Genomic DNA, 21,559 nt, shown 5'->3' with positions numbered 1-21,559 from the left:
TATAATTTTTGGTTGACTTTCATTTTCCAGGGGGGTCGTCCACCCCTTGCCCCTCTTTCGGACGTCCTTGCAAAGGTTCTATTTTTATTTCGCGTCTACCACTGTTAATCGCGATGATAAAGGATGCGATAGATGATGGAAGTGGTATAAAGACAATATCTTCTAGTCCAGGTTCTAATCAGACTTTAGACTTCGCATTGTATTACGCTAATTAATTTGCCACGGGATCGGCTACTTTGTGTTTGTCTGCTCATCAAATGATTAATTAGTTATTCAAACTCTATAGGTAGCAAAGCGATATAAAATAACGAAACGGAAAAAATCCACTTGACGTCTTGTAGTACTATCATCAACCTACAATTTCATGCTCACAAATCCACACAGGAAACTTCTTGTGGCATTAGTTTTGCGGAATGGCCTTGGGAAATAAAGATCGCCCATTTCCTTGTTCAGCTCTAGACAATTCAGGTGCCTTATCGAAGCTGCTCTTGAGCACGCAGGGTTTCTAACCTACTTCGCCGTAATTCAGTTGTTGTATCTTGATCAATATGCTGCATTGAACATTCCACTCAGAAATCCCATCCTATTCAACAGGGCGAGCTCACTACCATCCACTATGTGTAGGGTATTCTATAGTATTTTAATCAGGCGTAAAAAGTGCTGGGATTCCAATTTGTGACTAATCTCCATACATTAAGCATATTGTTATATAATGACAGTTAGTGGTCTCCATATATTTACGTATATGGGTATATTGTACGAATACACAAACTCGCACATAGATTTTACTTTGATATTAATTCTTTCAGTATGAATAAAACTATTTTCTTTATAGGGAGATCATAGTGGTAACCTAGAGAAACATATCAAGCGGAGGCATCAAGATAAGCTGTCATTTCTGCAGAAGAAGAAAATGAGAAATGCTATCTCTAGTAATCCGAAAGCCAATATTCTCCTAAATGTAAAGATGACCGCAGACATCCTCAGGCAGTCTTGCATCCGACTCATCTCGGAGCACGGACTTCCTTTTTCACTGATGAATGACCAAGCATTTCAAGATATAGTGAATCCTCTTTTGGAAGCGATGCCAGCTTCTGACAGGTGCGTATTTTCATCAATGTCGTCAGATTGTCCTTTACATGTATTCCTTAGTATGTTCACATTGTATACGAATGAAATTATTTTCATTGTTAGTAACGGACAGTCTTAATCAGTGTTCGGAAAGTTACTAGAGTCAGTTGCTTGGTTCAAAAAGTAGGTTCGGTGCAGCTACTCAATTTAAGAATAACTTACTTTTGCAGTTACTTTCTGTTGGATATTTTATTGCGAAAAATTGAACACACCCAATGATCATTAATTACAAGAAAATAAATATTTAAGAAATTTTATTTTGGATTTTATGTCTGTGGTATGTCATCGCATTGTAATATTATGACAACAATCAAGATTAAACCAAACACTGAAGTTTTAATGAGCAACTAGAAATGACGAATTGCAACAAAGCGTGGATGTCCTAAATTCAAAATGGAACGAAGCCCAGCTTTCTTGCCTTAGTAGGAGATTCCGAAAAAAAAAAGGAAACAAAAGCGTCCAGAAAAGAAATAGTTGGAAGCTAAACTACCCCTCTAAGAGAAAGGCCCTTAAATCAATTTGACGTATACAAACAAGACTAATTATTCAAATGCCAACAACTCTAAGCTGATTTTTCAAAGGATGACGCTTGGTCCGCGCATAGTCCATCGCAGCTATTTCTGGCTTTCAAGACAGAACCCACTCCTTAACTAGCTCAACTACTGTCCTCGCGTAGCTGGGCAGGACTGAAATTTTGGAGGGCTCCCACCAGGAATTTAACCCTGGACCGCTAGCGCCAAATGTTAAATCACTAATAATTTGGCTACGCGGGAGCCCATAGTTGAAACAGTGTTGCGAAATTTAACTTTTTCCCCCAACGCTACAAATTTTAAAGTTAAAAATTTGTCTTAAAGAATAGTAAAAGTAACGTCATAAAGTTACATCTATTGCAAAAATGAAACTCTGCTACGGTTACAGCTACCTTCTTTAGTTAGAATTCCTTAGAAATTCATTTCAGGTTACTTCAAATACATTGATTTTATTGATCCAGCCTCATGTAATGAAGGTAGAGAGTTCTGTATATCCTTACAATGTTTAGAAGGAATGCAATTACGTTAAGTTAGTTTTTCAAATAACTGTAAAACTAGTTACTCACTGACATAATCATGAGTAATTTCAACTGCAACAGTTACTCTTTGAATAAGTAAACTAAGTATAACTGTCTGGAAAAGTAATTTTCTGAAGACTGATATGTATGAGACACATTTTTTCATCAAATGATATTTAACACACTTTTGTACACTCAAACAAAACTAATTAATATAAAGTTTTCAAATATTATGTCAAATTTTCCTCAATTTTACAAAGTTGTTACATATACAGTGCGTTCGTTTTAAACTCTTATAACACAGGTTAGGTCGGAATATGTAATATAAATACTGTATAATTGTCTGCATGCTAGACGTTACGGGACGAAAGTGCCGGCATCTGTCCCATATCACGTGCTAACTCTGCGCAGAGACAAAACAAACTCACTGTACTCCATATGCCTAGAGACAGGTTATGCTAACATTCTGTAGCTTTCCAGTGCTGGATGGAACTGAGCATGCAGTACAACTTATTTAGATATCCCCTATATACTATTGTTAATATATTTTAGAAAATAAAAAAAATATAGGTGTCACATATATCCTTTTCACAGCCTTAGGTATATCTGAATGAAGCAAAAAGACCTATTGCCAAAGCCCAGTGCTGTGACCAGGGAGGGTGGTGTTATAACTTCCTCATTAGTTCAAACTTTACTAAAGAGCGTTGATTGCATCAAATAACACTGTTTATTGCATGCAAGCTGCGTTAGTTTCTAGACACACTGATAGAGGTTAACCTATTATGGTTTTAAATAACAATCTTTTTCACTTTCACCAAAAAAGTGTTCTGCTTTCTCATATTTGTAGCATTTGCCTAGTTGATGAAAGCTTGATAATATAATTAATTCATACTATTTGAAAAATATTTTTAAGAATTTTAATTCTATTTTGGGTTTGAAACAAATGTCTTGAAAATTTCAAAAATCAAGAAACAACTTATCAATTAAGGATGAAAGCAAATTTTATTCTCTGCAGGTTTATCGTGAACAAGGAAGGTGTACGGAACATGCTATTCAGTCAGGCCCAGCAGATCAGAGAAACAATACGCGGCGAAATGGAGGGAAAATTGATACATCTAAAAGTTGATTCTACTTCGAAAAATGGACGATCATTCTTTGGTGTCAACGTTCAGTTTGTTGTAAATGGGGCTCTCCAATTGCGTACTTTGTCAGTTCAAGAGTTATTTGTGTCTCAAACAGGTAGCAATTTGCGTTACGAATTGTTGAACATTCTGGATAAGTATAATGTGCCTGTGGAGAATATATATAGTTTAACTACAGACACTGGAGCAAACATGATTAAAGCCGGGAAACTTATTGGGGAAGATCAAGAAACACAGATGTCTAATATTTCTCAAGACACTTACGAAGATGAAGATATTGAAATGGAATTGACGAGTAAAGATTATCGTCTCCAATCCGTTCGTTGCACGTCGCATACTCTTCATTTAGTCGTAAATGATGCTCTCAATTCCATTCCTGAAGTTAAGGATATTATTGTGACATGTCAAGCAGCATGCCGTGTCTTACGATCGCCTACAGCACGGCGTCAATTGAATGCAGAATCACTGCCGGTACCATCCCTTGATGTCCCGACAAGATGGAACAGCACAAATGATATGCTCCAGTCACTTTTTACACTTAAAAAGTTCATAGGGGATTACTATCAAGAGCAAGTTAAAATAAAGCAAGAAGACTGGATATACATTGAGGCTATTTTGACGTCACTGGAACCAGCCAAAGTAGCCACAAAGAGGCTGCAAGAAGAACAGATTCTACTTGGCGACTTCTACGGGATATGGCTGGAGTGTCGCCTTAAAACATCAACAATCAACACAGACCTTGCACGCCACATAGTAGAGGGCATGGACAAACGAGAAAAACAAGCATTATATGTCAATAACGAAGAGAGACTTCCATCATTATTTGAGTATCCAGGATTTCTTGCTTCTATTTACATGGATCCCAGGTACTTTTCTGTTTTAAGTGAAGAAAACATCCATGTGGCGAAGGTGTATCTCCAGAAGTTGTGGTTAAGACTTGAACACATGAAATCCTTATCAGTGTGTGGAGAAGTAAAGAAACAAGAAGATTCCAGCACTGAAGATGATGACAGTGACCATGTCACAAACTACTTAAAGAAACAAGATTTATTGCGGCGGAATACCATATCTGCACCAAAGTTTAATATTGCGTCATTATTGGACACTTACTTTGTTTCAACTCGAAGACTGAAAAGGACTGAAAATGTTCTAAATTTCTGGGAAATTAGAAAATCAAGTTGTCCCGAATTGTACATTTTGGCTTGTATTGTTCTCTCTACTCCTGCAACACAAGTTAGTGTCGAGAGACTCTTTTCATCTCTGAAATTCATACTAAACCCACTCAGGTGTAATATGGCAACCGAAATTATTGATGACATACTTGTTATTAGAAATAATTATATTTTCATGAAAAAAAATCTAACTAAATCTTCATTAAAAAGCAATCTCAGAAATAGCAGCACAGAATTGACTACAAACATTGTAGCAAACTTTGTGGAATCCAATGATACACCACAGAAAGATCTTGTACAACATGTTGAAAATGTGGGGAATATTACTGTCTAGATTAATAATGTATATAATTACTTGATTTTTTTTGTGATCTTATAGTTCATTATACATAAGTAGCTGTAACCAAAGAAAATCTTTTCAGAGGTTCCATAAGAAGTAATTTAATTAAAAGAACAATTTTGCTCGTACTTGTTTAATGTTTCCTAGTAATTAATAAATTTAGTTTTGAGTAGCTGTCTTACCTGTTCACAAAATTGCACAGATATACTGATGTTATACAAGAGTATGAAATATATTTTTATTCATGTCAAATTTGTGGAATTCTGTTTAGTTTTAAATTGACACCTGAAGGAAATGACAGTGTATTTGCTTTGTTTTGAAAGATACAAAATTTCTCTAGTTTTTTAAGTAATAAGGTCTTTTTTTTCCTTGTTTTAGAATTTACCTTGGAATGATTAAGAGAATAATAAAGATATTCAACAAAATTTTAAAAACTGTTTCAATATATACTTTTCAGAACCTCCGTTCTATTCTTATGCTTATACAGTACGAATGCATACTTTAAATATATGTATATTTACATTTTTTTTAAAAAAATTGAGCTTCGATGTTGTAGGGAGTTGAATATATGGCAAATATTGTTATTCCTTGGTTGGTGAACAAATCCTAATTTTTTTTTATTGTATTAATTCCCATGATATCTGTTTCTTTGTGAGAGATTAGTGTAAATTTTTAGATTTTTTATGATAAATTTGACAGCCATTTTAGAATGTACCTCAAAATGTAACATTTAGAGCACATTACTCAGGAACACCACTCAATAACAGACGTTACTGTTAGCCTCCTAATATGTAACCTAAAATCAATTCTTGTTTTTCAAACACGCTACTTCCTAAGGTTAAGTTTAGTTCTCTTGTTATAAAATTCTCTTAATAAAATATCAAAAAATGGCAACATCATTGTCATTATCTTGTCTAAGTAATTATTGCATGGCATCTGATAAATTATCAAAAGACGCACGCAAATGCAAATTAATGTACATTAATTACCTTGATGGACGCACGTGTCTGCCTGTGTGTGTATCCAAATCAGCATGTTACTTTCTAATGTTCTGGACAATGAGTTTTTGAAGAATGGAAACCGAATAGTCAATCACTCTACTACCAAATCATCCCGTGTAACAGCATGGAATGTAAATGGAGATGACAAATAGCATCCACATATCTTTTGAACTTGACTCATTTTGTTAGAATCAGTCGTTCCACATGTCTTATCGATACCTCAAAAATACTGAACCCACAATTGTAATATTAAAATGGGCTCCAATAACTATCAAAGTTTAATTTTTGCATGGCTGAGTTGGGGTCATGTAAATTCTTGTCCTCGCTAAAGTACAGTATGCGTACGTTGCACAAGACTATATAAAAACAAAGTAAATTTGTTACACACACATAAGTGCGCGCCCGCAATTGCATAGCTGAAAGTCTACTGAACACACACACACATCAACTTTCGAGCACTAACGATGACCATTGCCATAAGCACAATCTCTGGCGTGTGTCCAAACATGCACTTCTATGTTCACTATCTAGTAGTAGCAATTTATGGTAGAAATCAATGGTCACTAAAAGTGCATGTTACAACGTCTGCCCACACCTGGGAGTTAGGAATGGAAGACATCGCCATTATGTTATTAAGTGTCCTGTTCAAAATGTCCTTACTTTTATTTTTAAGAAATTTGCCAGAGAACGAAGCGCGATAGTTTTCAATTACATAGAAAATGATGCACCCCCTCAGAGGAGTAACCACAAATTCTTGTCTGCGGGGGGAGTACTTGGATAAACTATTAATAATAGTAGTAATAATGGCACTATTATTATACGTACACAATTTATATAGCCTATATTAATACATTACATAATGAATTCATTCGCCCCACAACAAACAACAAAAAATATGCCTCTGAAATGTGTGCGCTTCTTCTCCCCCAAACAATTGTTCATACATTTAAGACTCAACTGTTTGTAATAGTCTGACGTACTTACTTCTTGTTACTTCTCCCTCTGGTAATTTACAATGCATTACAGAAAATAAATTGCTAGCGAAGCGATCAAGAAAACTTTTAGATCCAAATTTTTGCAAACTGAAAACAATATTGATTTAATATGGCGCAAAAAAATCATGGAGGCCCATGACATTCTCTTACATTTTTTTTTCTATTTACATCGTTCGGCGTCCAGGGCTGACTGCCGCCGTCCCCTATACATCGACCACAAGGAAAAAAACCTTGGGACGAAAAGTCCCCGCGCAGCTTTCCCTTCTTCCCTCCACCTCGGGCCATAAGGAAGCATGGTCCACTCTCCCCCTCCCCTACAAGCGGGAGTATGGTGTACAGGAGTCGTGGGTCTGCGCAGGTTGTTTTGCTCATGGTTCCACTATAGCTAAGGGTTTGAAATTGACAAGACTGTAAGAAAAGCAGATATTGCGAGCGAAACGAGCTAGACAATTTTATATAACTTTATTTACATTTGTATAAAGATATAAATCGAAAGGGGGCAATTGCCCTTCTGTGCCTCCTTGCAGATGCTCTTGACCGTCTGGAAGAAATAATGCACGAAAGACGTGAAAACTAAATCCGTCTTTAGTATCGTTTTGTCCTGCAACTCTTAGATTCTGCAACCTTTCTTTCCATAGTTCAATGTTTGCAACCTTACCCCTTAGAATTGATTTCCGTCCAAGGTTGAGGCCCAATCTCCCCCCCCCCCTGTGGTTGCGCCACTGCACCTTCTTTAGCCGTAGTTGTTTTGTGAACTTTCATTGGCTTAAAAATACTTCATTTTCTTCAAGAGCATAATATAGTTTAATAACCGGCGATAAAATTCCTCTCCCCTAACTTTCTGGATTAAAGTATAATAATATAGGGGCATGGAAATCTGAAAGGGGGGTGCGGATGGCCACCTCTCTCCTTTAGAAAACGAATGTCAGCTAAAAGTATATATTTCACACGTATAATTTGATTCCAGTCATAGTAATTTACATTAATTATTATAATGGGTATGCAGGAATGCGATAATTTCGAATTCAAGTGGTGTTTCTTGAGGGGGCAACACTATTATCGGGGTAATATGCCCCATGGAAAAATACCTCGCTTCTCCCTCCGTCGAAAATATCTGCAGACGTCCATGATTAGGGCGGGGCATTAACCCCCCCTTTGGACTTCGTGCGCACGCCTATGGCTACTCATTTCTACACTACATGGAAGGTTTATTCAATTTCGAGCCAAAAGTGTAATTTTCAAATCAGGGTTTTTAAACGTCCACGAACCCATCAACTAATGGGTTCTATTGGGTTCCGCAACAATACCGGAACCTGTTCTATCACAGTGTAAATTCGGTCCAAGTTGCGTATTGTTTCATTTCAAATATGGAACTTAGACTGTCTTTAAATTGATCCGGAACGAAGGACCCTGTGCCGTATTTCAATTGATCCAGAAAAAAGGTTCCTGGAACTTATTTAAATACCTTAAACATAAAAAGGCTCTTTACGGTCCAGATCCATTTATGCTTGCTAATATTCCCTGCTGAACCTGAATTGAATTGATTTAAAATTCCTGATCCTTTAACAACCCTGGTGGAAATTCATTAATTTACAAACAACCATATTTTTAACGAAACATTAATCCCACACAATATACTGAGTTATTTTTCGCAATGTTCCAATGAATGGCAAGAGATTTGGGCTATTCCTTTTTCTTCCTTGATGTTTAATAGATTATATTTGTCACGCACCTATAACGTTACTAGCAAACATTTGTGAATTGTTCTTTCCTTGTAACGTTAACATCTACCATACTGAATTTATTTACGTTCCTTATGCAGATGGTATGTACCCAACTGCATTTTGTTCCGTTCCGCTACAGTGGTTTACATTTTGTTACATTCCTATGTAACGTTAATTAACCATATTGCCTTTCACTTCATTCCGTTACGGAGGATTGCATTCATTACGTTCCTATGTACCGTTATTTACTACCATGTTGCATTTCGTTACGTTTTTTTGTAACGCTAGTATATACCACAATGCATTTCGTTACTACGTTCCTTGTATCCTTGTAACAGTAGTATATACCATATTGCATATTACGTTATGTTCCAATGTGCTCATTTCGTTCCGTTCCTTTATAACGTTAATATCTACCATAATACATTTTGTTACGTTCTCTGTAACGTCAGTCTGTAACATATTGCATTTCGTTACGTTACATGGGTACCAGCAGCTGAACCATACTCTTCCTCCTACAAAATGGAACGTAACGTGTAACGCAAATTGGGTACGTTACGACTCCCTGGTCACCATCCTGCATCAGTCATGGTGTGGTGGGGTGTGAGCTACGAGGACACAACGGATCTCCATTTTTGTGAAAAGTGGGTCAAAACTTCAGCCAAAGTGTACCAGCAGACAGTGCTTGAGAAACTATGCAAGAATCTTACCGACACCATCTTCCATGGAGAGAACTGGAGCTTTGAGCAGGACTCAGCACCAGCACAAAGCACGCACCACCCAGCAGTGGTTGGAGGCAAATGTTCCTGACTTCATTTCCACATCAGATTGGCCCTATGCCAGTCCAGACTTAAACCCTTTGGACTACAAATTATGGTCCAAGCTTCAGGAGATGGCTTGCAAGAAGAGATTTCCCAATATTGAGTTTAAAGCGGTCTCTTCAGAAGGCAGCTGCGGAGTTTCCACTTGTTGTGTTGCGTAATTCCATTGCTGAGTGGCCACGAAGACTTCAGAAGTGTGTCAGTGCTAAAGGTGGCCATTTCGAATAATTATTTGTGATTTTGGTTCATAATGCATCCATGCACCTCATGTTATTCGGATATTAAAATATCTCTCACCATTTTGTGTCTATTTACTTACAACTTTGGGACAGTATTTATGGTAAGACTAGGTATACCCGTTGAGGATGGATGGTCGATATTTCGACCAGCAGTGCACGGCATCAATTAATGCACTATTTCTTGAAAACTTCACATTATATTTCAGTTGTCTTTTTTTTATCTTTAGTACACATATGAAGGTATGACATACTTGAATTACAAAACAATATCTCTGTTATTACTACTATTAACATGCAAAGTTTGAAAAAATTCCTTATTTTCACTGTTACTACCATATTATTATGGGACGGCTTCTTAAATACTGCATCTTTTTGAAAAATTTAAATTCTACAAGCAAAAATTAGTAAAAAGCAACATTTTAAGCAAACAATTGAGGATTCCGGGGATATGCAGGGCCAAAGGGCACATTGTTGAAATTTGCCCCAACCACGTGTAAGCAATTAACGTGCCATTTCTTGAAAACTATTCACTATATATAGTTCAGTTCTATCATTTTTGTTCATTAGTTTACATCTAAAGATATTATATACTCGAATTACAAAACAATACATCCATTATTACTATTATTAACAAGCGCCATTTGAAAAAGCCCTTGTTTCCTTTTTATTCCTATGGGATAAATTGAAAATAAAAGGCTGTAACTTCTCAACCACTGCATCTTTTTGAACAATTTAAATTCTAACTAAGAATGAGTAAAAAGCAACATTTTAAGTAACAACCAACAATTAAGGGTTTAGGAAGGAAGTGGGGACAAACGCCCAAAGTTTGAAATTTTCCGTAATTACACAAAATTTCCAAACCCTGTAATTTCCGGATTTTTTTCAAAGTTGCAACACAACCACCTCAGTGGTCTTTTGTTGTGCTTCCCTCCAAATTTGGTCCATCCAGCATCCATAGGGTCGATGCTTAAAGCAAAATTCCAGACATTGTACCAAAGCTGGCAACACTGCCACTTTATATAATGTTGTTATTTTTTACTCAAGAAGTATTAGTCTGATTTCAATGAAACTTTGCACGGTTGTAGGAATGTACCACCGCTACATACTACATTTTTTCATTCAGTTTGGTTAATTCTTTTTTAAAAATTCAACTTTCTTCTTCTTCTTCCTTTAGCACTAATTATTGGGAGGCACAATGTACGAATTTTAGCTCCACTAAAAGCCCTGTCTTTAAAAAAGAAAACAAAACCAATTTCATCTGTCTACGACAATTAGTTCCCGAGTTAAGATTTTTTTTGTACTTTACAGAAAGTTTGAAAAGCGTTTGCTTGAAAAGGCACCGGAATCAATGAGAATATGAGGGTCACTATGAAAGTCTTGAGATACATAATTATTAAGAAAGATAAAATAATTTTCATTACTCTATTTTCTCAAGGTACTCACCACAACATTCTATGCACTTTTGCATTCTTGTAAATCATTTTTGAAAACAGTTTTTCCACTCATTTTCATCGAGTCCTGTAAGTTCACATTCATAGGCCTGAACAGCTCCTGTTTCCAGGCATGTGATTTTCTCTGTGGACTCCAGGAACTGAATGGTGGTGTTGGCTCTGTGAACAGACACATTGTCATGGTGCAAGAGGATCCCTTGCAGTTCTGTCCTTGGTCGCCGTTCTTGAAGCTTCTCGAAAACTTTGGGTAGGCAAACTGTTGTGTACCACTGAGAAGTAACAGTCTTTCGATCCTCCAAAGGAACAGATGTGACATGACCGCTTTTGGAGAAGAAAGTTGCCACCATTTTCTTTATGAAACTTCGTGGCTGCTTCACTTTTGTTGGTGGAATGTCATCGGTAAAAATCCACACTGTCGACTGACAGTTATTCTCTGGTTCAAACTGGTAAATCCAGGTTTCATCACCAGTAACGATGTCAGAAATGCCTCTAGAGATGCCTCCATCGAATCTGGCCAGCATTTCTTTGGACCATTCCACATGAACATGCTTTTGCTCAACTGTCAAAGTGTGAGGCACCCATCGGGATGCAACTTTCCTGACTCGTAAGTAATCGTGCAGGATCTTGGACACTGATGGCGATCCAATCTGTAGTGCCACTTCCTTAATGTCCTTAAATGTCACTCGATTGCTTTCGTGAACCATTTTATCCACAGAGGCAATGGTTTCCACAGTCACTGCAGTCACCGGATGGCCACTCCTCTCCTCGTCTTCAGAGCTTCAACCTCTTTAAAATTCTCAAAACCACCAAAAAAAATTGTTGCACGGGAAGGAGCAAGGGGACCGAAAGCCTATTGCAATCGCTCAATGCTCTGGAACTCGTTTAACCCACTTTTAAAATCATAGAAAATCATCGCACGAAAGTGCTCTCTTCCCAGCTCCATACTGCAGACGACTTGGACAGAAACAAACTATTCCCTCAGAGCAACACTGATAATCCGAGCAGGTTGAAACTTGCATGGGCAAATCAGCAAAGATGTCGCTGCTGACCATATTTCTTAGAAGCAAAACAATGAACCATAACAAAGCCTGCCTCAAAACTTTTGTAGTGACCCTCATACAGGATTATGAGGGGTCCAGTGTCTAAAGGTTAATATCTTATGCTAGGATCAATGAAAAAAATAGGCAGAACCTGTGCATGAAGGACAATTCCTAATGATGGCACTTAAGAAATGCTGAACATTTTTAAGGGTATCAAAGTTCATTTGCTGTAAGTCCACTCCACTAGGAGGTGTAAGGAATGACCTTCTCCGAAGGTAACCAAACCCCAACCTCTGTCACATAGTACACCTCGGTAAACTGCCTTTGTGAAGACCAAGGAGCCTCTGGCATCTGGACACAGATGTGTTTTTCCGTGTCTTTACATGTCCTGTCCTTACATGTGTGTGGAGGTGCCAATTTACAGCCTCAGCTTTTAACCTGGATAAGGAGATTTTAGTCCTCTGACATATGTATTAAGTTTAGTTATTGTTTTAGAGGCACATATATTTGGTAAATAAAAGAAAGTAAAATTTCGGGTTCAAAAGCGGCAAATAAAATAAAATTTTGCTGTTATAGTGGTGAAAAATCGGATCAAAAACAGTATATAAAATGTCATCTTGGGAAATATAATCCTAAATTTGATTTAAAAACTGCACTTATTACACAAAATAAACATATCTCCTCTAATAGCACATTATGTAGTTACCAGATTATTAAGTTTATTCCTGTATAAAGGGGCCCATTTTTGCATCTCAAATATTTACAGCAGAATTAAGCAATTTTCCATGATCTCACAGGATAATTCGAACTTCAGAAAGTGTTGCGTCGTTAAATAAATTCTAAATTTCATGTTTAAGAGTCTATTTCGCCTTTTGCAGTTCATTTCGCATCATTTCGTGACAAAACAGAGTAGGAAAATGCACCTCACACCTTTCAGAAACATGAAAAATTAACATTACAATTAGGGCTGAGCCGAAAAAGAAAAAGAAAACTCCATAGTGGGTATATGGAATAAACTAAATAATGAAAATGGTAACATACACCCACTACGAAGTTTTCTTCTTCATAAGTGGAATAAGCCACCATCTTTAAAATTTCATGTAACAGAAAACATCAAGAAACTCTGTGAAAGCAATGATGATTTTGAATTGCCTGATGATATTTGGGATTCATAATATTCTTTTAATAAAAATAATGTGATCAAAATTAAACAGACTGCTTGTTTTTTTCACAGTTATGTTGCTATATTACAACAATGTAACATTGACATCATCCATTGTATAATGGATTCTCTTTTTTATTTTAAAAAATCTTAACCATTGTTATCTTTAGTCGAACTAAAAATAAATGTCTGATGAAGGGAGCATGTGTTCTCCTGAAACGTCACAACGAAAAACTGTGTTTTAATGCTTGTAATAACCGTAGACTACAAGAGAAATAATTCCAGAATGCAAGCAATACGTACATACAAGAAAAAATATTTATCAACATTGAGAACAACTTATAATTATTATATTTTTCAAGTATCGGTATCGGTGGGAATCGGTAAGAGTATCGGTATTGGGTCAAAGTGGTATCGGCTCAGCCCTAATTACAATGTGTTATTTCACATTTCATGTTTTCGTCAAAAACGAAATATGCATGCCTCTAGTAATTGTAAAGCTTGGTTCCATATAATGCATTGGATGCAAATAGCCTAACTGCTGACACACACACACAATGTAAATTTCAATCAATTAGGTTAAGGTAGGGAAATTAGGACTAGACGTACAGTTTAATGAATGATCTGAATCACTGTGCAACGTGAGTCCACCAGGGACCAAAATCTTGATTACAAGGTAATCATGAATGTCGTATTTAAGAACATCAAAATAAAATAAAGTGTCAGTTATTTATTATTTTCTTGTTAATTTGTTGCGTAATATGTGTGTCCAGATAAGTTAAAAATATAAATATATGTCCTTTGCACACAAATTATTATTTTATAAAACAAAATATAATAACTTACACGAATACTGTTTGTAAGGCCTTGCATTTTTGAAATTGCAACACTCAACTGGTGTGTTACTTCATAGTTAAATGTTGCTCCTTTCACATAGTAGTTTCGATTATCAAACATTTTTTCTTCCTCCTCTTCAAAGTTGGAAGATCTTGGAATTTCATTGCCTTGCTTTACATCTGACCGAACTTTCAGAAAATTCTGCATTGTCAACCAGAGTCGTCTTTGCCATTTCAAGATACCTGGAAAAGCTAAAAACAAAAAAAATATATTACAACTAAGGTATGGCAATATTTACATTAACTTAAATGAATATATTTTATTAGAAGCTTCAGTTTGGCTACTCTAGGGCCACGATGAAATTCAAGTATAATTCCCAGTTTTCAAGGCAAACTTTCCAAAAATTCAAGGGTAGAAGCACATGTTTTCTCCATTTCAGCCTTACGTGTTACCGCCTCTTCCCCACCCTACATGTACACAAATATATATTAACAATATAAAGGGTCTGTGCGATTCGAATGTATCAAAAAAATCTAATTCAATTCAATTGAATAGTACATCATGTAACAGAAGTCCGGGAACACTTTAAAAATTTATTGTACCCAAACAAGTAGCATTACAAAGTAACAAAGTACATCATACCAAAGAGTAAGGTTGTAAGTTTTTTTCTCATTACAGGTGTTACGTGTAGTTCCATATATCGTCACTAGGTGGTGTCATAATCAAGATGGCACTTTCTGGATCTGGTCTTTGTCTTTTTAGGATATAACTTTTGCACTAACTGTAGTCTGTACGGTTTCATGTTTAATTATTTACACAAAACACACCACACAGTCATTGTTGACATTTCCAACTCACGTGAAGCTCTGCGTATAGATTTTCTCGGACTCCTTGTGAAAGCTTCTCTCACTCGCTCAATGTCATTTTCACTCACACCTGGCCGACCACTTCTCTTCTTGACTCACAAACACCCAGTTTCAACAAACTTTACATGCCAATTGTAGATTGCCTTCCTGGTTGGTGCTGCTTTCCCGTACTTCATCCTAAATTTTCGTTGGACATACGTTGCACTGTTTGTTTTGTCAAATTCTAGCACGCAGAAAGCCTTCTTAGCTCCAGAAAGCGCCATCTTGATTATGACACCACCTAGCGACGATATAAGGAACTACACGTAACACCTGTAATGAGGAAAAAACTTACAACCTTACTCTTTGAAATGATGTACTTTGTCACTTTGTAATGTTACTCGTTTGGCTACATTATTTTTTTTAAAGTGTTCCCGGACTTTTGTTACACGCTGTGTATATATATATATATATATTTAATTTAAGGTGCAGAGTTTATATTTGCCATTTCTCATACTGAGACTAAGAATACATCTACAAACACAAGTAACAAATGTTACAATGTAGTAATGTACGAAAAATTGTTAATTATATGATAATATACCTAATCAACTTGCAATAATCTTTCGTTATGTCAGATAGATTGTTCTGCAAAAGACACTAACAAAGCAAAAAGATTGAGAGAATTATGTTTTATTTTCCACGCAGCTTTCTTTTCTTTTCTTTCGATAAAAATAAAAGCTAAACTGTGAGAAACGTACCTCTGGATATTAAAAAATATGTAATAAATTCAATGAGATTTGGATTAATAAAAGTTGAAATTTTTCACGTCTACGGATAAAAATTTAAGTAGAATTCATGCATAATTCCCGGAGCCAATAACTCACGCATCATGCATAATTCCCAGAATTCAAGGAATTCCATGTGAGTAACCAGCCCGAGCTTGTTGCACAAATGATGTTATATAACTACTGAAAAATGTAGCTTGATTTGAACTCAAACCTACAACTGTTGTAAACTTGAAGAATTAATGTGGTTCTCTCTTCACCTCACAATTCACTTGTAGTCAAGACACATTTTCAATCCATTTCCATCACTTAACAATACATTTGTTTTCATATTTTTTAGTAATCGGAAACTTGATTTAAAGTAATACAGGATGGTGCACTGTTAATCTACAACTTTATAAGCTTCACCATGCCTTACAGTATAGTAAATGAACTTTAACCACAACAGAGAAAAACTATAGTGCATATATGTTTGCCATTTGTCACAAACTCACCCAAACAATCCACTTTTGAAAATAAACCCTGCCTTGTATTTTCATTATTATGTGTAATTATTTTGCAACTTTTGGTTAATGATGATGATGAGTGATGACTGAATGAAACTGATAAAGGGACACTCACAACAAACACCGATGCTCACACAAGGACTTGAACCATACGCTTGGGCTACCAAGCTGGCAAAATATGTAAATAAACCCTGTCAAATGTTATCCATCTTGCTTGATGCAGTCAAGGTTTCCATGCTGTATATCAATTTCATCCCTATGTTTCTATGTGTCTAAAGTATCATTGTCACATTGCAAAAAAAAAATTTTTCAGATATACCCAAGAAAAAGAAAAAAAGCCATCAGGTTGGGAATGGAGATGATTGGTTTATTTTACTTTTCTAGCATGTTTTAGCTAGTTGCAAAATATAACATTATGATCCTTTAAACTCTCAACTGAAACTGCATGTGAAGTAGTTGGCTATAATGATAATAATAACAATAATAAATCCAGTTGTTTAAAAAAGCAAGCTCCTTTGCAACTCTAGCCAACACTGCTACTGATGTATCAGTTTTTCTTTGAATTCATTCACCAACACCAGACAACAGTTCTTCTGGATTCTTTGATTGATTGATTTGGTGTTTTAAGTCCCCTTTATGCACAGAAAGGCCAATCGGGACTGAACCTACAGTTTAAAGTGGGATCCGAACCACTATGTGACTCCACCAGGTATCGAACCCGCGACCCCTAATTACAAGGTGATTATCAACCTATTTATTTTCGTGTGGTGTTTATTGTCTCCTTCATCATTTGATTTTATATACAGGGTGTCTATAAAAGAACTCTGGGGTTTTGAAGCTAAATATTTGATTCAAAACTTAGACTCAGGAAAAAGTAAATACATGTTTTTCAAGGTAATGTTATCAAGTTTTGTTTACAATTTAGTAAATTTCAATGTGTGACCCGATTGTAGCACGGCACACATCCAAACGATAATTGACTTCTTGCCACATCCTGGCCAGCAGGGGTGATGGTTGCCACAGAAGAGATAGTTCTTCACCTTAGATGATTGACATCTTAAATTTTCTCCGCATAAACCATGTTCTTCACATGTCCCCATAGGAAAAAGTCTAAGGGAGTAAGGTCTGGACTTCTTGGAGGCCATGGAATAGGCCCTTTCCTTCCAATCCACCTGTCGTCGAATTGATTGTTGAGTGCTTCTCGCACATGCAAGCTGAAGTGGGGCGCAGCTCCATCTTGTTGATAGTAGAAGGGCCCCTTCTCTGCCTCAATATCACCCAACTGAGGAAAAACATAGAGCTCTAGCATTTCACAGTACACATCACCATTGATGGCTGTTTCGGCAAAATTGAAGGGTCCAATAACATGCTCATGCATAAGATCGCACTATACATTCTACTTGGGCGAGTCACGTTGATACTCAATGAACTCATGAGGCAGCTGAGCCCCTAATGCGAGAATTGTATCGGTTAACAGTACCACTGACATGAAAAGTGGCCTCATCGGTAAAAATAACATTGTTTAGAAAATCATTGTTATCTTCAACCTTGTTCAGCATAGAAACAGCAAACTGTGATCTCTTACGTCTTGTCTGTAGGTTTAATTTCATGCAAAAGTTGTACCTTGTAACCTGTTAGAAGAAGCCTCTTGTGCACCACTTTATGAACAGTCGATCTTGGTATCCCCAACTGAAGACTACGTCGTGTCAAAGATTTTTTGGGGCTTTGTACGCATGAAGTACGAATTTTTTCCACGTCCTCTTCAGAAACACGTGGCCTACCTGGCGACTTTTGTTTCAGAACACTCCCAGTTTCTTTAAACGCCTTAAGCCATTGGCTAATGTTTGTCCGAAGGCACAACACCACCATACTCGCGTCGAAAGTTCTGCTGTACAGTAATAACAGATCCAGTTTCTACAAGCCATATCACACACTGTGCCTTTTGTTGTGGCATCGTCATCGCACTGAACAGCACTGACTGTGTTCGGCTCGGCTCAGCCACTTCAAGGTCAAAGCTGCACGGCAGCATTGCCAATCTTTGTTGGAATAAACTCCAAATGGCGTGAATAAAACTTGATGAGCTACTGATTTCAAAGTAATTAACTAACCTGAGTTACCTAATACCGTCTGCGCACTATGATTGTTTAAAACCCCGGAATTATTTTATTGTGTAAAGGTAGGTATGTAGAGGGGGCCTTTGGGGAGGGGGGCAAGATTTGTAGATCCGGCCCTGGTTGCTGGTTAATGTATGCAAGAATGGATAAACAACAGAGAAAGTTATGTGTCAACTTTCATTACATGCAGTATTAATACACATATAGTTGGAAAATATAATAACATATTACAAGCAAAGATTGTTAATTCATTGACACAAATTTCTATGACAAGAACAGTTACCTACTATCTGTGTTCCACTTCCTTTCTGAAGTTGGTGCTACGTCCGCTAGAATAAGCAAGCGGGTGGTATCCGTTCCGTGTTCATTCACAACTGTTTCAGGATCGACTCCATTATATTTTGACTTGCTCATCTTCTCCCAAGTTACATTCACTGGTTTTCCGGTAGCTTTCTCCACTGGACGTTTCCCTACGTGAATCAAAACAATGAATTTATTGAGTCACATCGAAATGAAATTTTCCCAGAAACTAAAGACAACATGGCATGCTAATCCAATTGTAACATTTTCTTCAGCCTAATAATTGGTTTATTTAGTTGATGGTATCCTTTTACGTTAAACACCCTGTAGAAATGAGTTGAAAATACAGTGGAACCCCGTTTTAGATTTTACATTTTCCTGCATCATAATCTTCATAGTTCCAACATAGCAAAATGTTATAAAATTTTATTTGATTTGACATTTTTCCAGTTTGGTTCCCTGAAATATGTAAAATCGAGGTTCCACTGTATTAATGTATGTAGAGGATGTTCAGTCATGCAAAAAGGAAAACAGCATGTTTTTTGTAAGCAGACCCCTTTGCATGAACATGTTTTTATGTTCCATCAAATGCCTCAATACACAAACCTCCACCTGAAGATGAATGACAAATTACTTGGCAACTTAACTTCACCTGCCTCTCAATCTATCACATTTTACATAATTCATTGACTATCATTACTTTTTGATGTATTTATCTGTACCAATGTACAACATTGAAGAAGAGAAAAAAGTAGTAGTTGTACAGTATCAAAGATATTTCTTCTAGATTATAAATGCAAGAATTCCAAACAGGATTAAGACAATATATACAACATTCCTATTGGCCAACATTAATATTATATAAGGCATAAGCAAGTTACTAAAGATATATCTGCAAAACTTACTTGTAAATGTTCTATTAATTTCGGTGGCCTCTCGATGTTCCCAAGTGGATGGTGGCAGAGGCCACCAGAATTAATAGAACATTTACAAGTAAGTTTCGCGGATATATCTTTAGTAACTTGCTTATGCCTTACATTGTCAACCACGTTGTTTATTCCCCTCGACATGAATTAATATTATAAACAAAGCTGGAACATTGAATAATTCCACAGCCACAAAAAGCTGACTTCTGTGGTGCCACCCTCAAAGTCCCCAGCTCTCATTTATTTTGGACAGGAAAGAGGTTGGTGAAGTACTTGTAATTGACCTAGTTTTAAAAGAAAAAAACATAAGTATGGATTCACCTGATGATTTTATTATCTATTTTGGGTCACAAAAAATAATTAAAGTGTTTTTGTTTATAATTTACTTGCACGCCTTCTCTCTGACATTTTCCTACTAGCATTACCCTGCAAATACAATGCACGATAATCTGTTCACATCAAAACACATGGCCTGCCTGCCATCTGTTGGCTAGAGTCTGTACTACATGAGGAAACACGTCGGACAGACTTTGACAATGGAGCGGATGAACAAATGCCTTTAGACATACCTCATGGCATGGTTTCAGCTCAGAACTTTTAATGTGAGTAATTCTAAAATGCAGAAATACTTGTATCAGTCTAGCTCTAAAATAAATCCTACCCACCAGAGAAATCAATCTGCTCCTGTGATAGGTATTGCCTGGTGCCTTTAGCTTGGTAAGTCTGTCCCTTGACGAAGCCCTGGACTAACATCCGTTTGAATGGCTCTCTGTAGGGTACCAGGCCAGCCCAATGAAGGAAGTGGGAGAAGAACCTTGCATAATACAAATGCAATACAGCTGGAAGGGGAAAAAAGGAAATACATACTACAATAATATAATGTAAAACTACAAAGTTTTGTCATAAGATTAGTATCCGAGATTTAAAATGAATTGTGCTGAAGAAAATACATTTAAAAAAATATTATTTGTTCGATGAAATTAAAATGAGCAAACGTCTCTGTTATCAATGAAGATAAACAACTTACATGAATTGATACAAGTAACTTCTCTCATGAGATGCTGAACAGAATATGTTCTTACCCAGGAATAGACAAATACAAGGTACCTGATTGCCTGAAAATTTTCACCTGGCAAATGAATTTCCAAATTCAGTTCTAATTCTTTTCTTCTTAAAGTATTTCAAGTTTGCTTATGGAAATTCCAATTATCTTTTCTTAAAAAAAAAACAAAAAAACAAGTACAGTATGTGTTTTTTAATGACTGTTTTTTCTTCTCACATGTACTATTAAATCAGAATAATAAACATGCTATTATAAATGTGTGCACTGTTGCTAGCCAAATTTTGAAGTCTGCAGCAATATGGTAGAGTCAGCTAAATATTTTAATGTTATGTATAGTTTTTTGTGCTGCTGCCACTAGAGCTTTCTTTCAGATGGCCACTCTGGTGCAAGAATTAATTACTTTTACTTCAATTTTGTATTAATTAATTAATTAAATGTTTTAAGATCACATCTGAGTTGATTCATGGGTTTCTTAGCCCTTATTTGAACCAAATAATAAAGCTAGCTCCTAAATTATGTTTAGATTTTTCTACTCCTGTTCTTACAAGTATGTTCTTACCCATGAAACAAAATACAATGCACAAACAATTAAAATACGGATGTTTCACTTGCAAAAACAGATGACAGATAGAAGGTATAGAACGCTACTGTTCTCCATGTACATAAATGATATATCGGAATAATTTCAATCAACAAATTACCATCTGTACGCTGATGACATCCAATGTTACTTATCGTTCCCTAAAACAAACATCAATATGGCCGTCAAAGCACTAAACGCTGATATTATGAACGACTGCAAGTGGTCTCAGGCAAACGGTCTACGAGTAAATGCTGAGAAAACTAGATGTATTTTAATTGGCTCGTGGCAGCTCATATCAACAACAGAGAAGTCCTCCATCCCGGACATTCTT

General features: G+C 36.4%; 1 protein-coding gene across 1 annotated transcript in view; it reads right to left on the bottom strand.

Annotated features, from left to right (window-relative positions):
- LeuRS-m (Leucyl-tRNA synthetase, mitochondrial) overlaps positions 1–21,559 on the bottom strand; it is a 64,686-nt gene that overhangs the window by 21,740 nt on the left and 21,387 nt on the right. The window contains exons 7-9 of the mRNA XM_083139333.1: positions 20,248–20,421; positions 18,644–18,826; positions 14,113–14,354 (exon numbers count right to left, since the gene is read on the bottom strand). Coding sequence (XP_082995459.1) covers positions 14,113–14,354; positions 18,644–18,826; positions 20,248–20,421 — 599 coding nt within the window. The remainder of the gene's footprint in view (positions 1–14,112; positions 14,355–18,643; positions 18,827–20,247; positions 20,422–21,559) is intronic.

Source organism: Lepisma saccharinum, chromosome 17, assembly GCF_977018435.1.
Source record: "Lepisma saccharinum chromosome 17, izLepSacc3.1, whole genome shotgun sequence".
In the NCBI taxonomy this organism is placed as follows: Eukaryota; Metazoa; Arthropoda; class Insecta; order Zygentoma; family Lepismatidae; genus Lepisma; species Lepisma saccharinum.
Note: the sequence above shows the minus strand (reverse complement) of the source record. Positions and strands in the feature narration are given on the sequence as shown.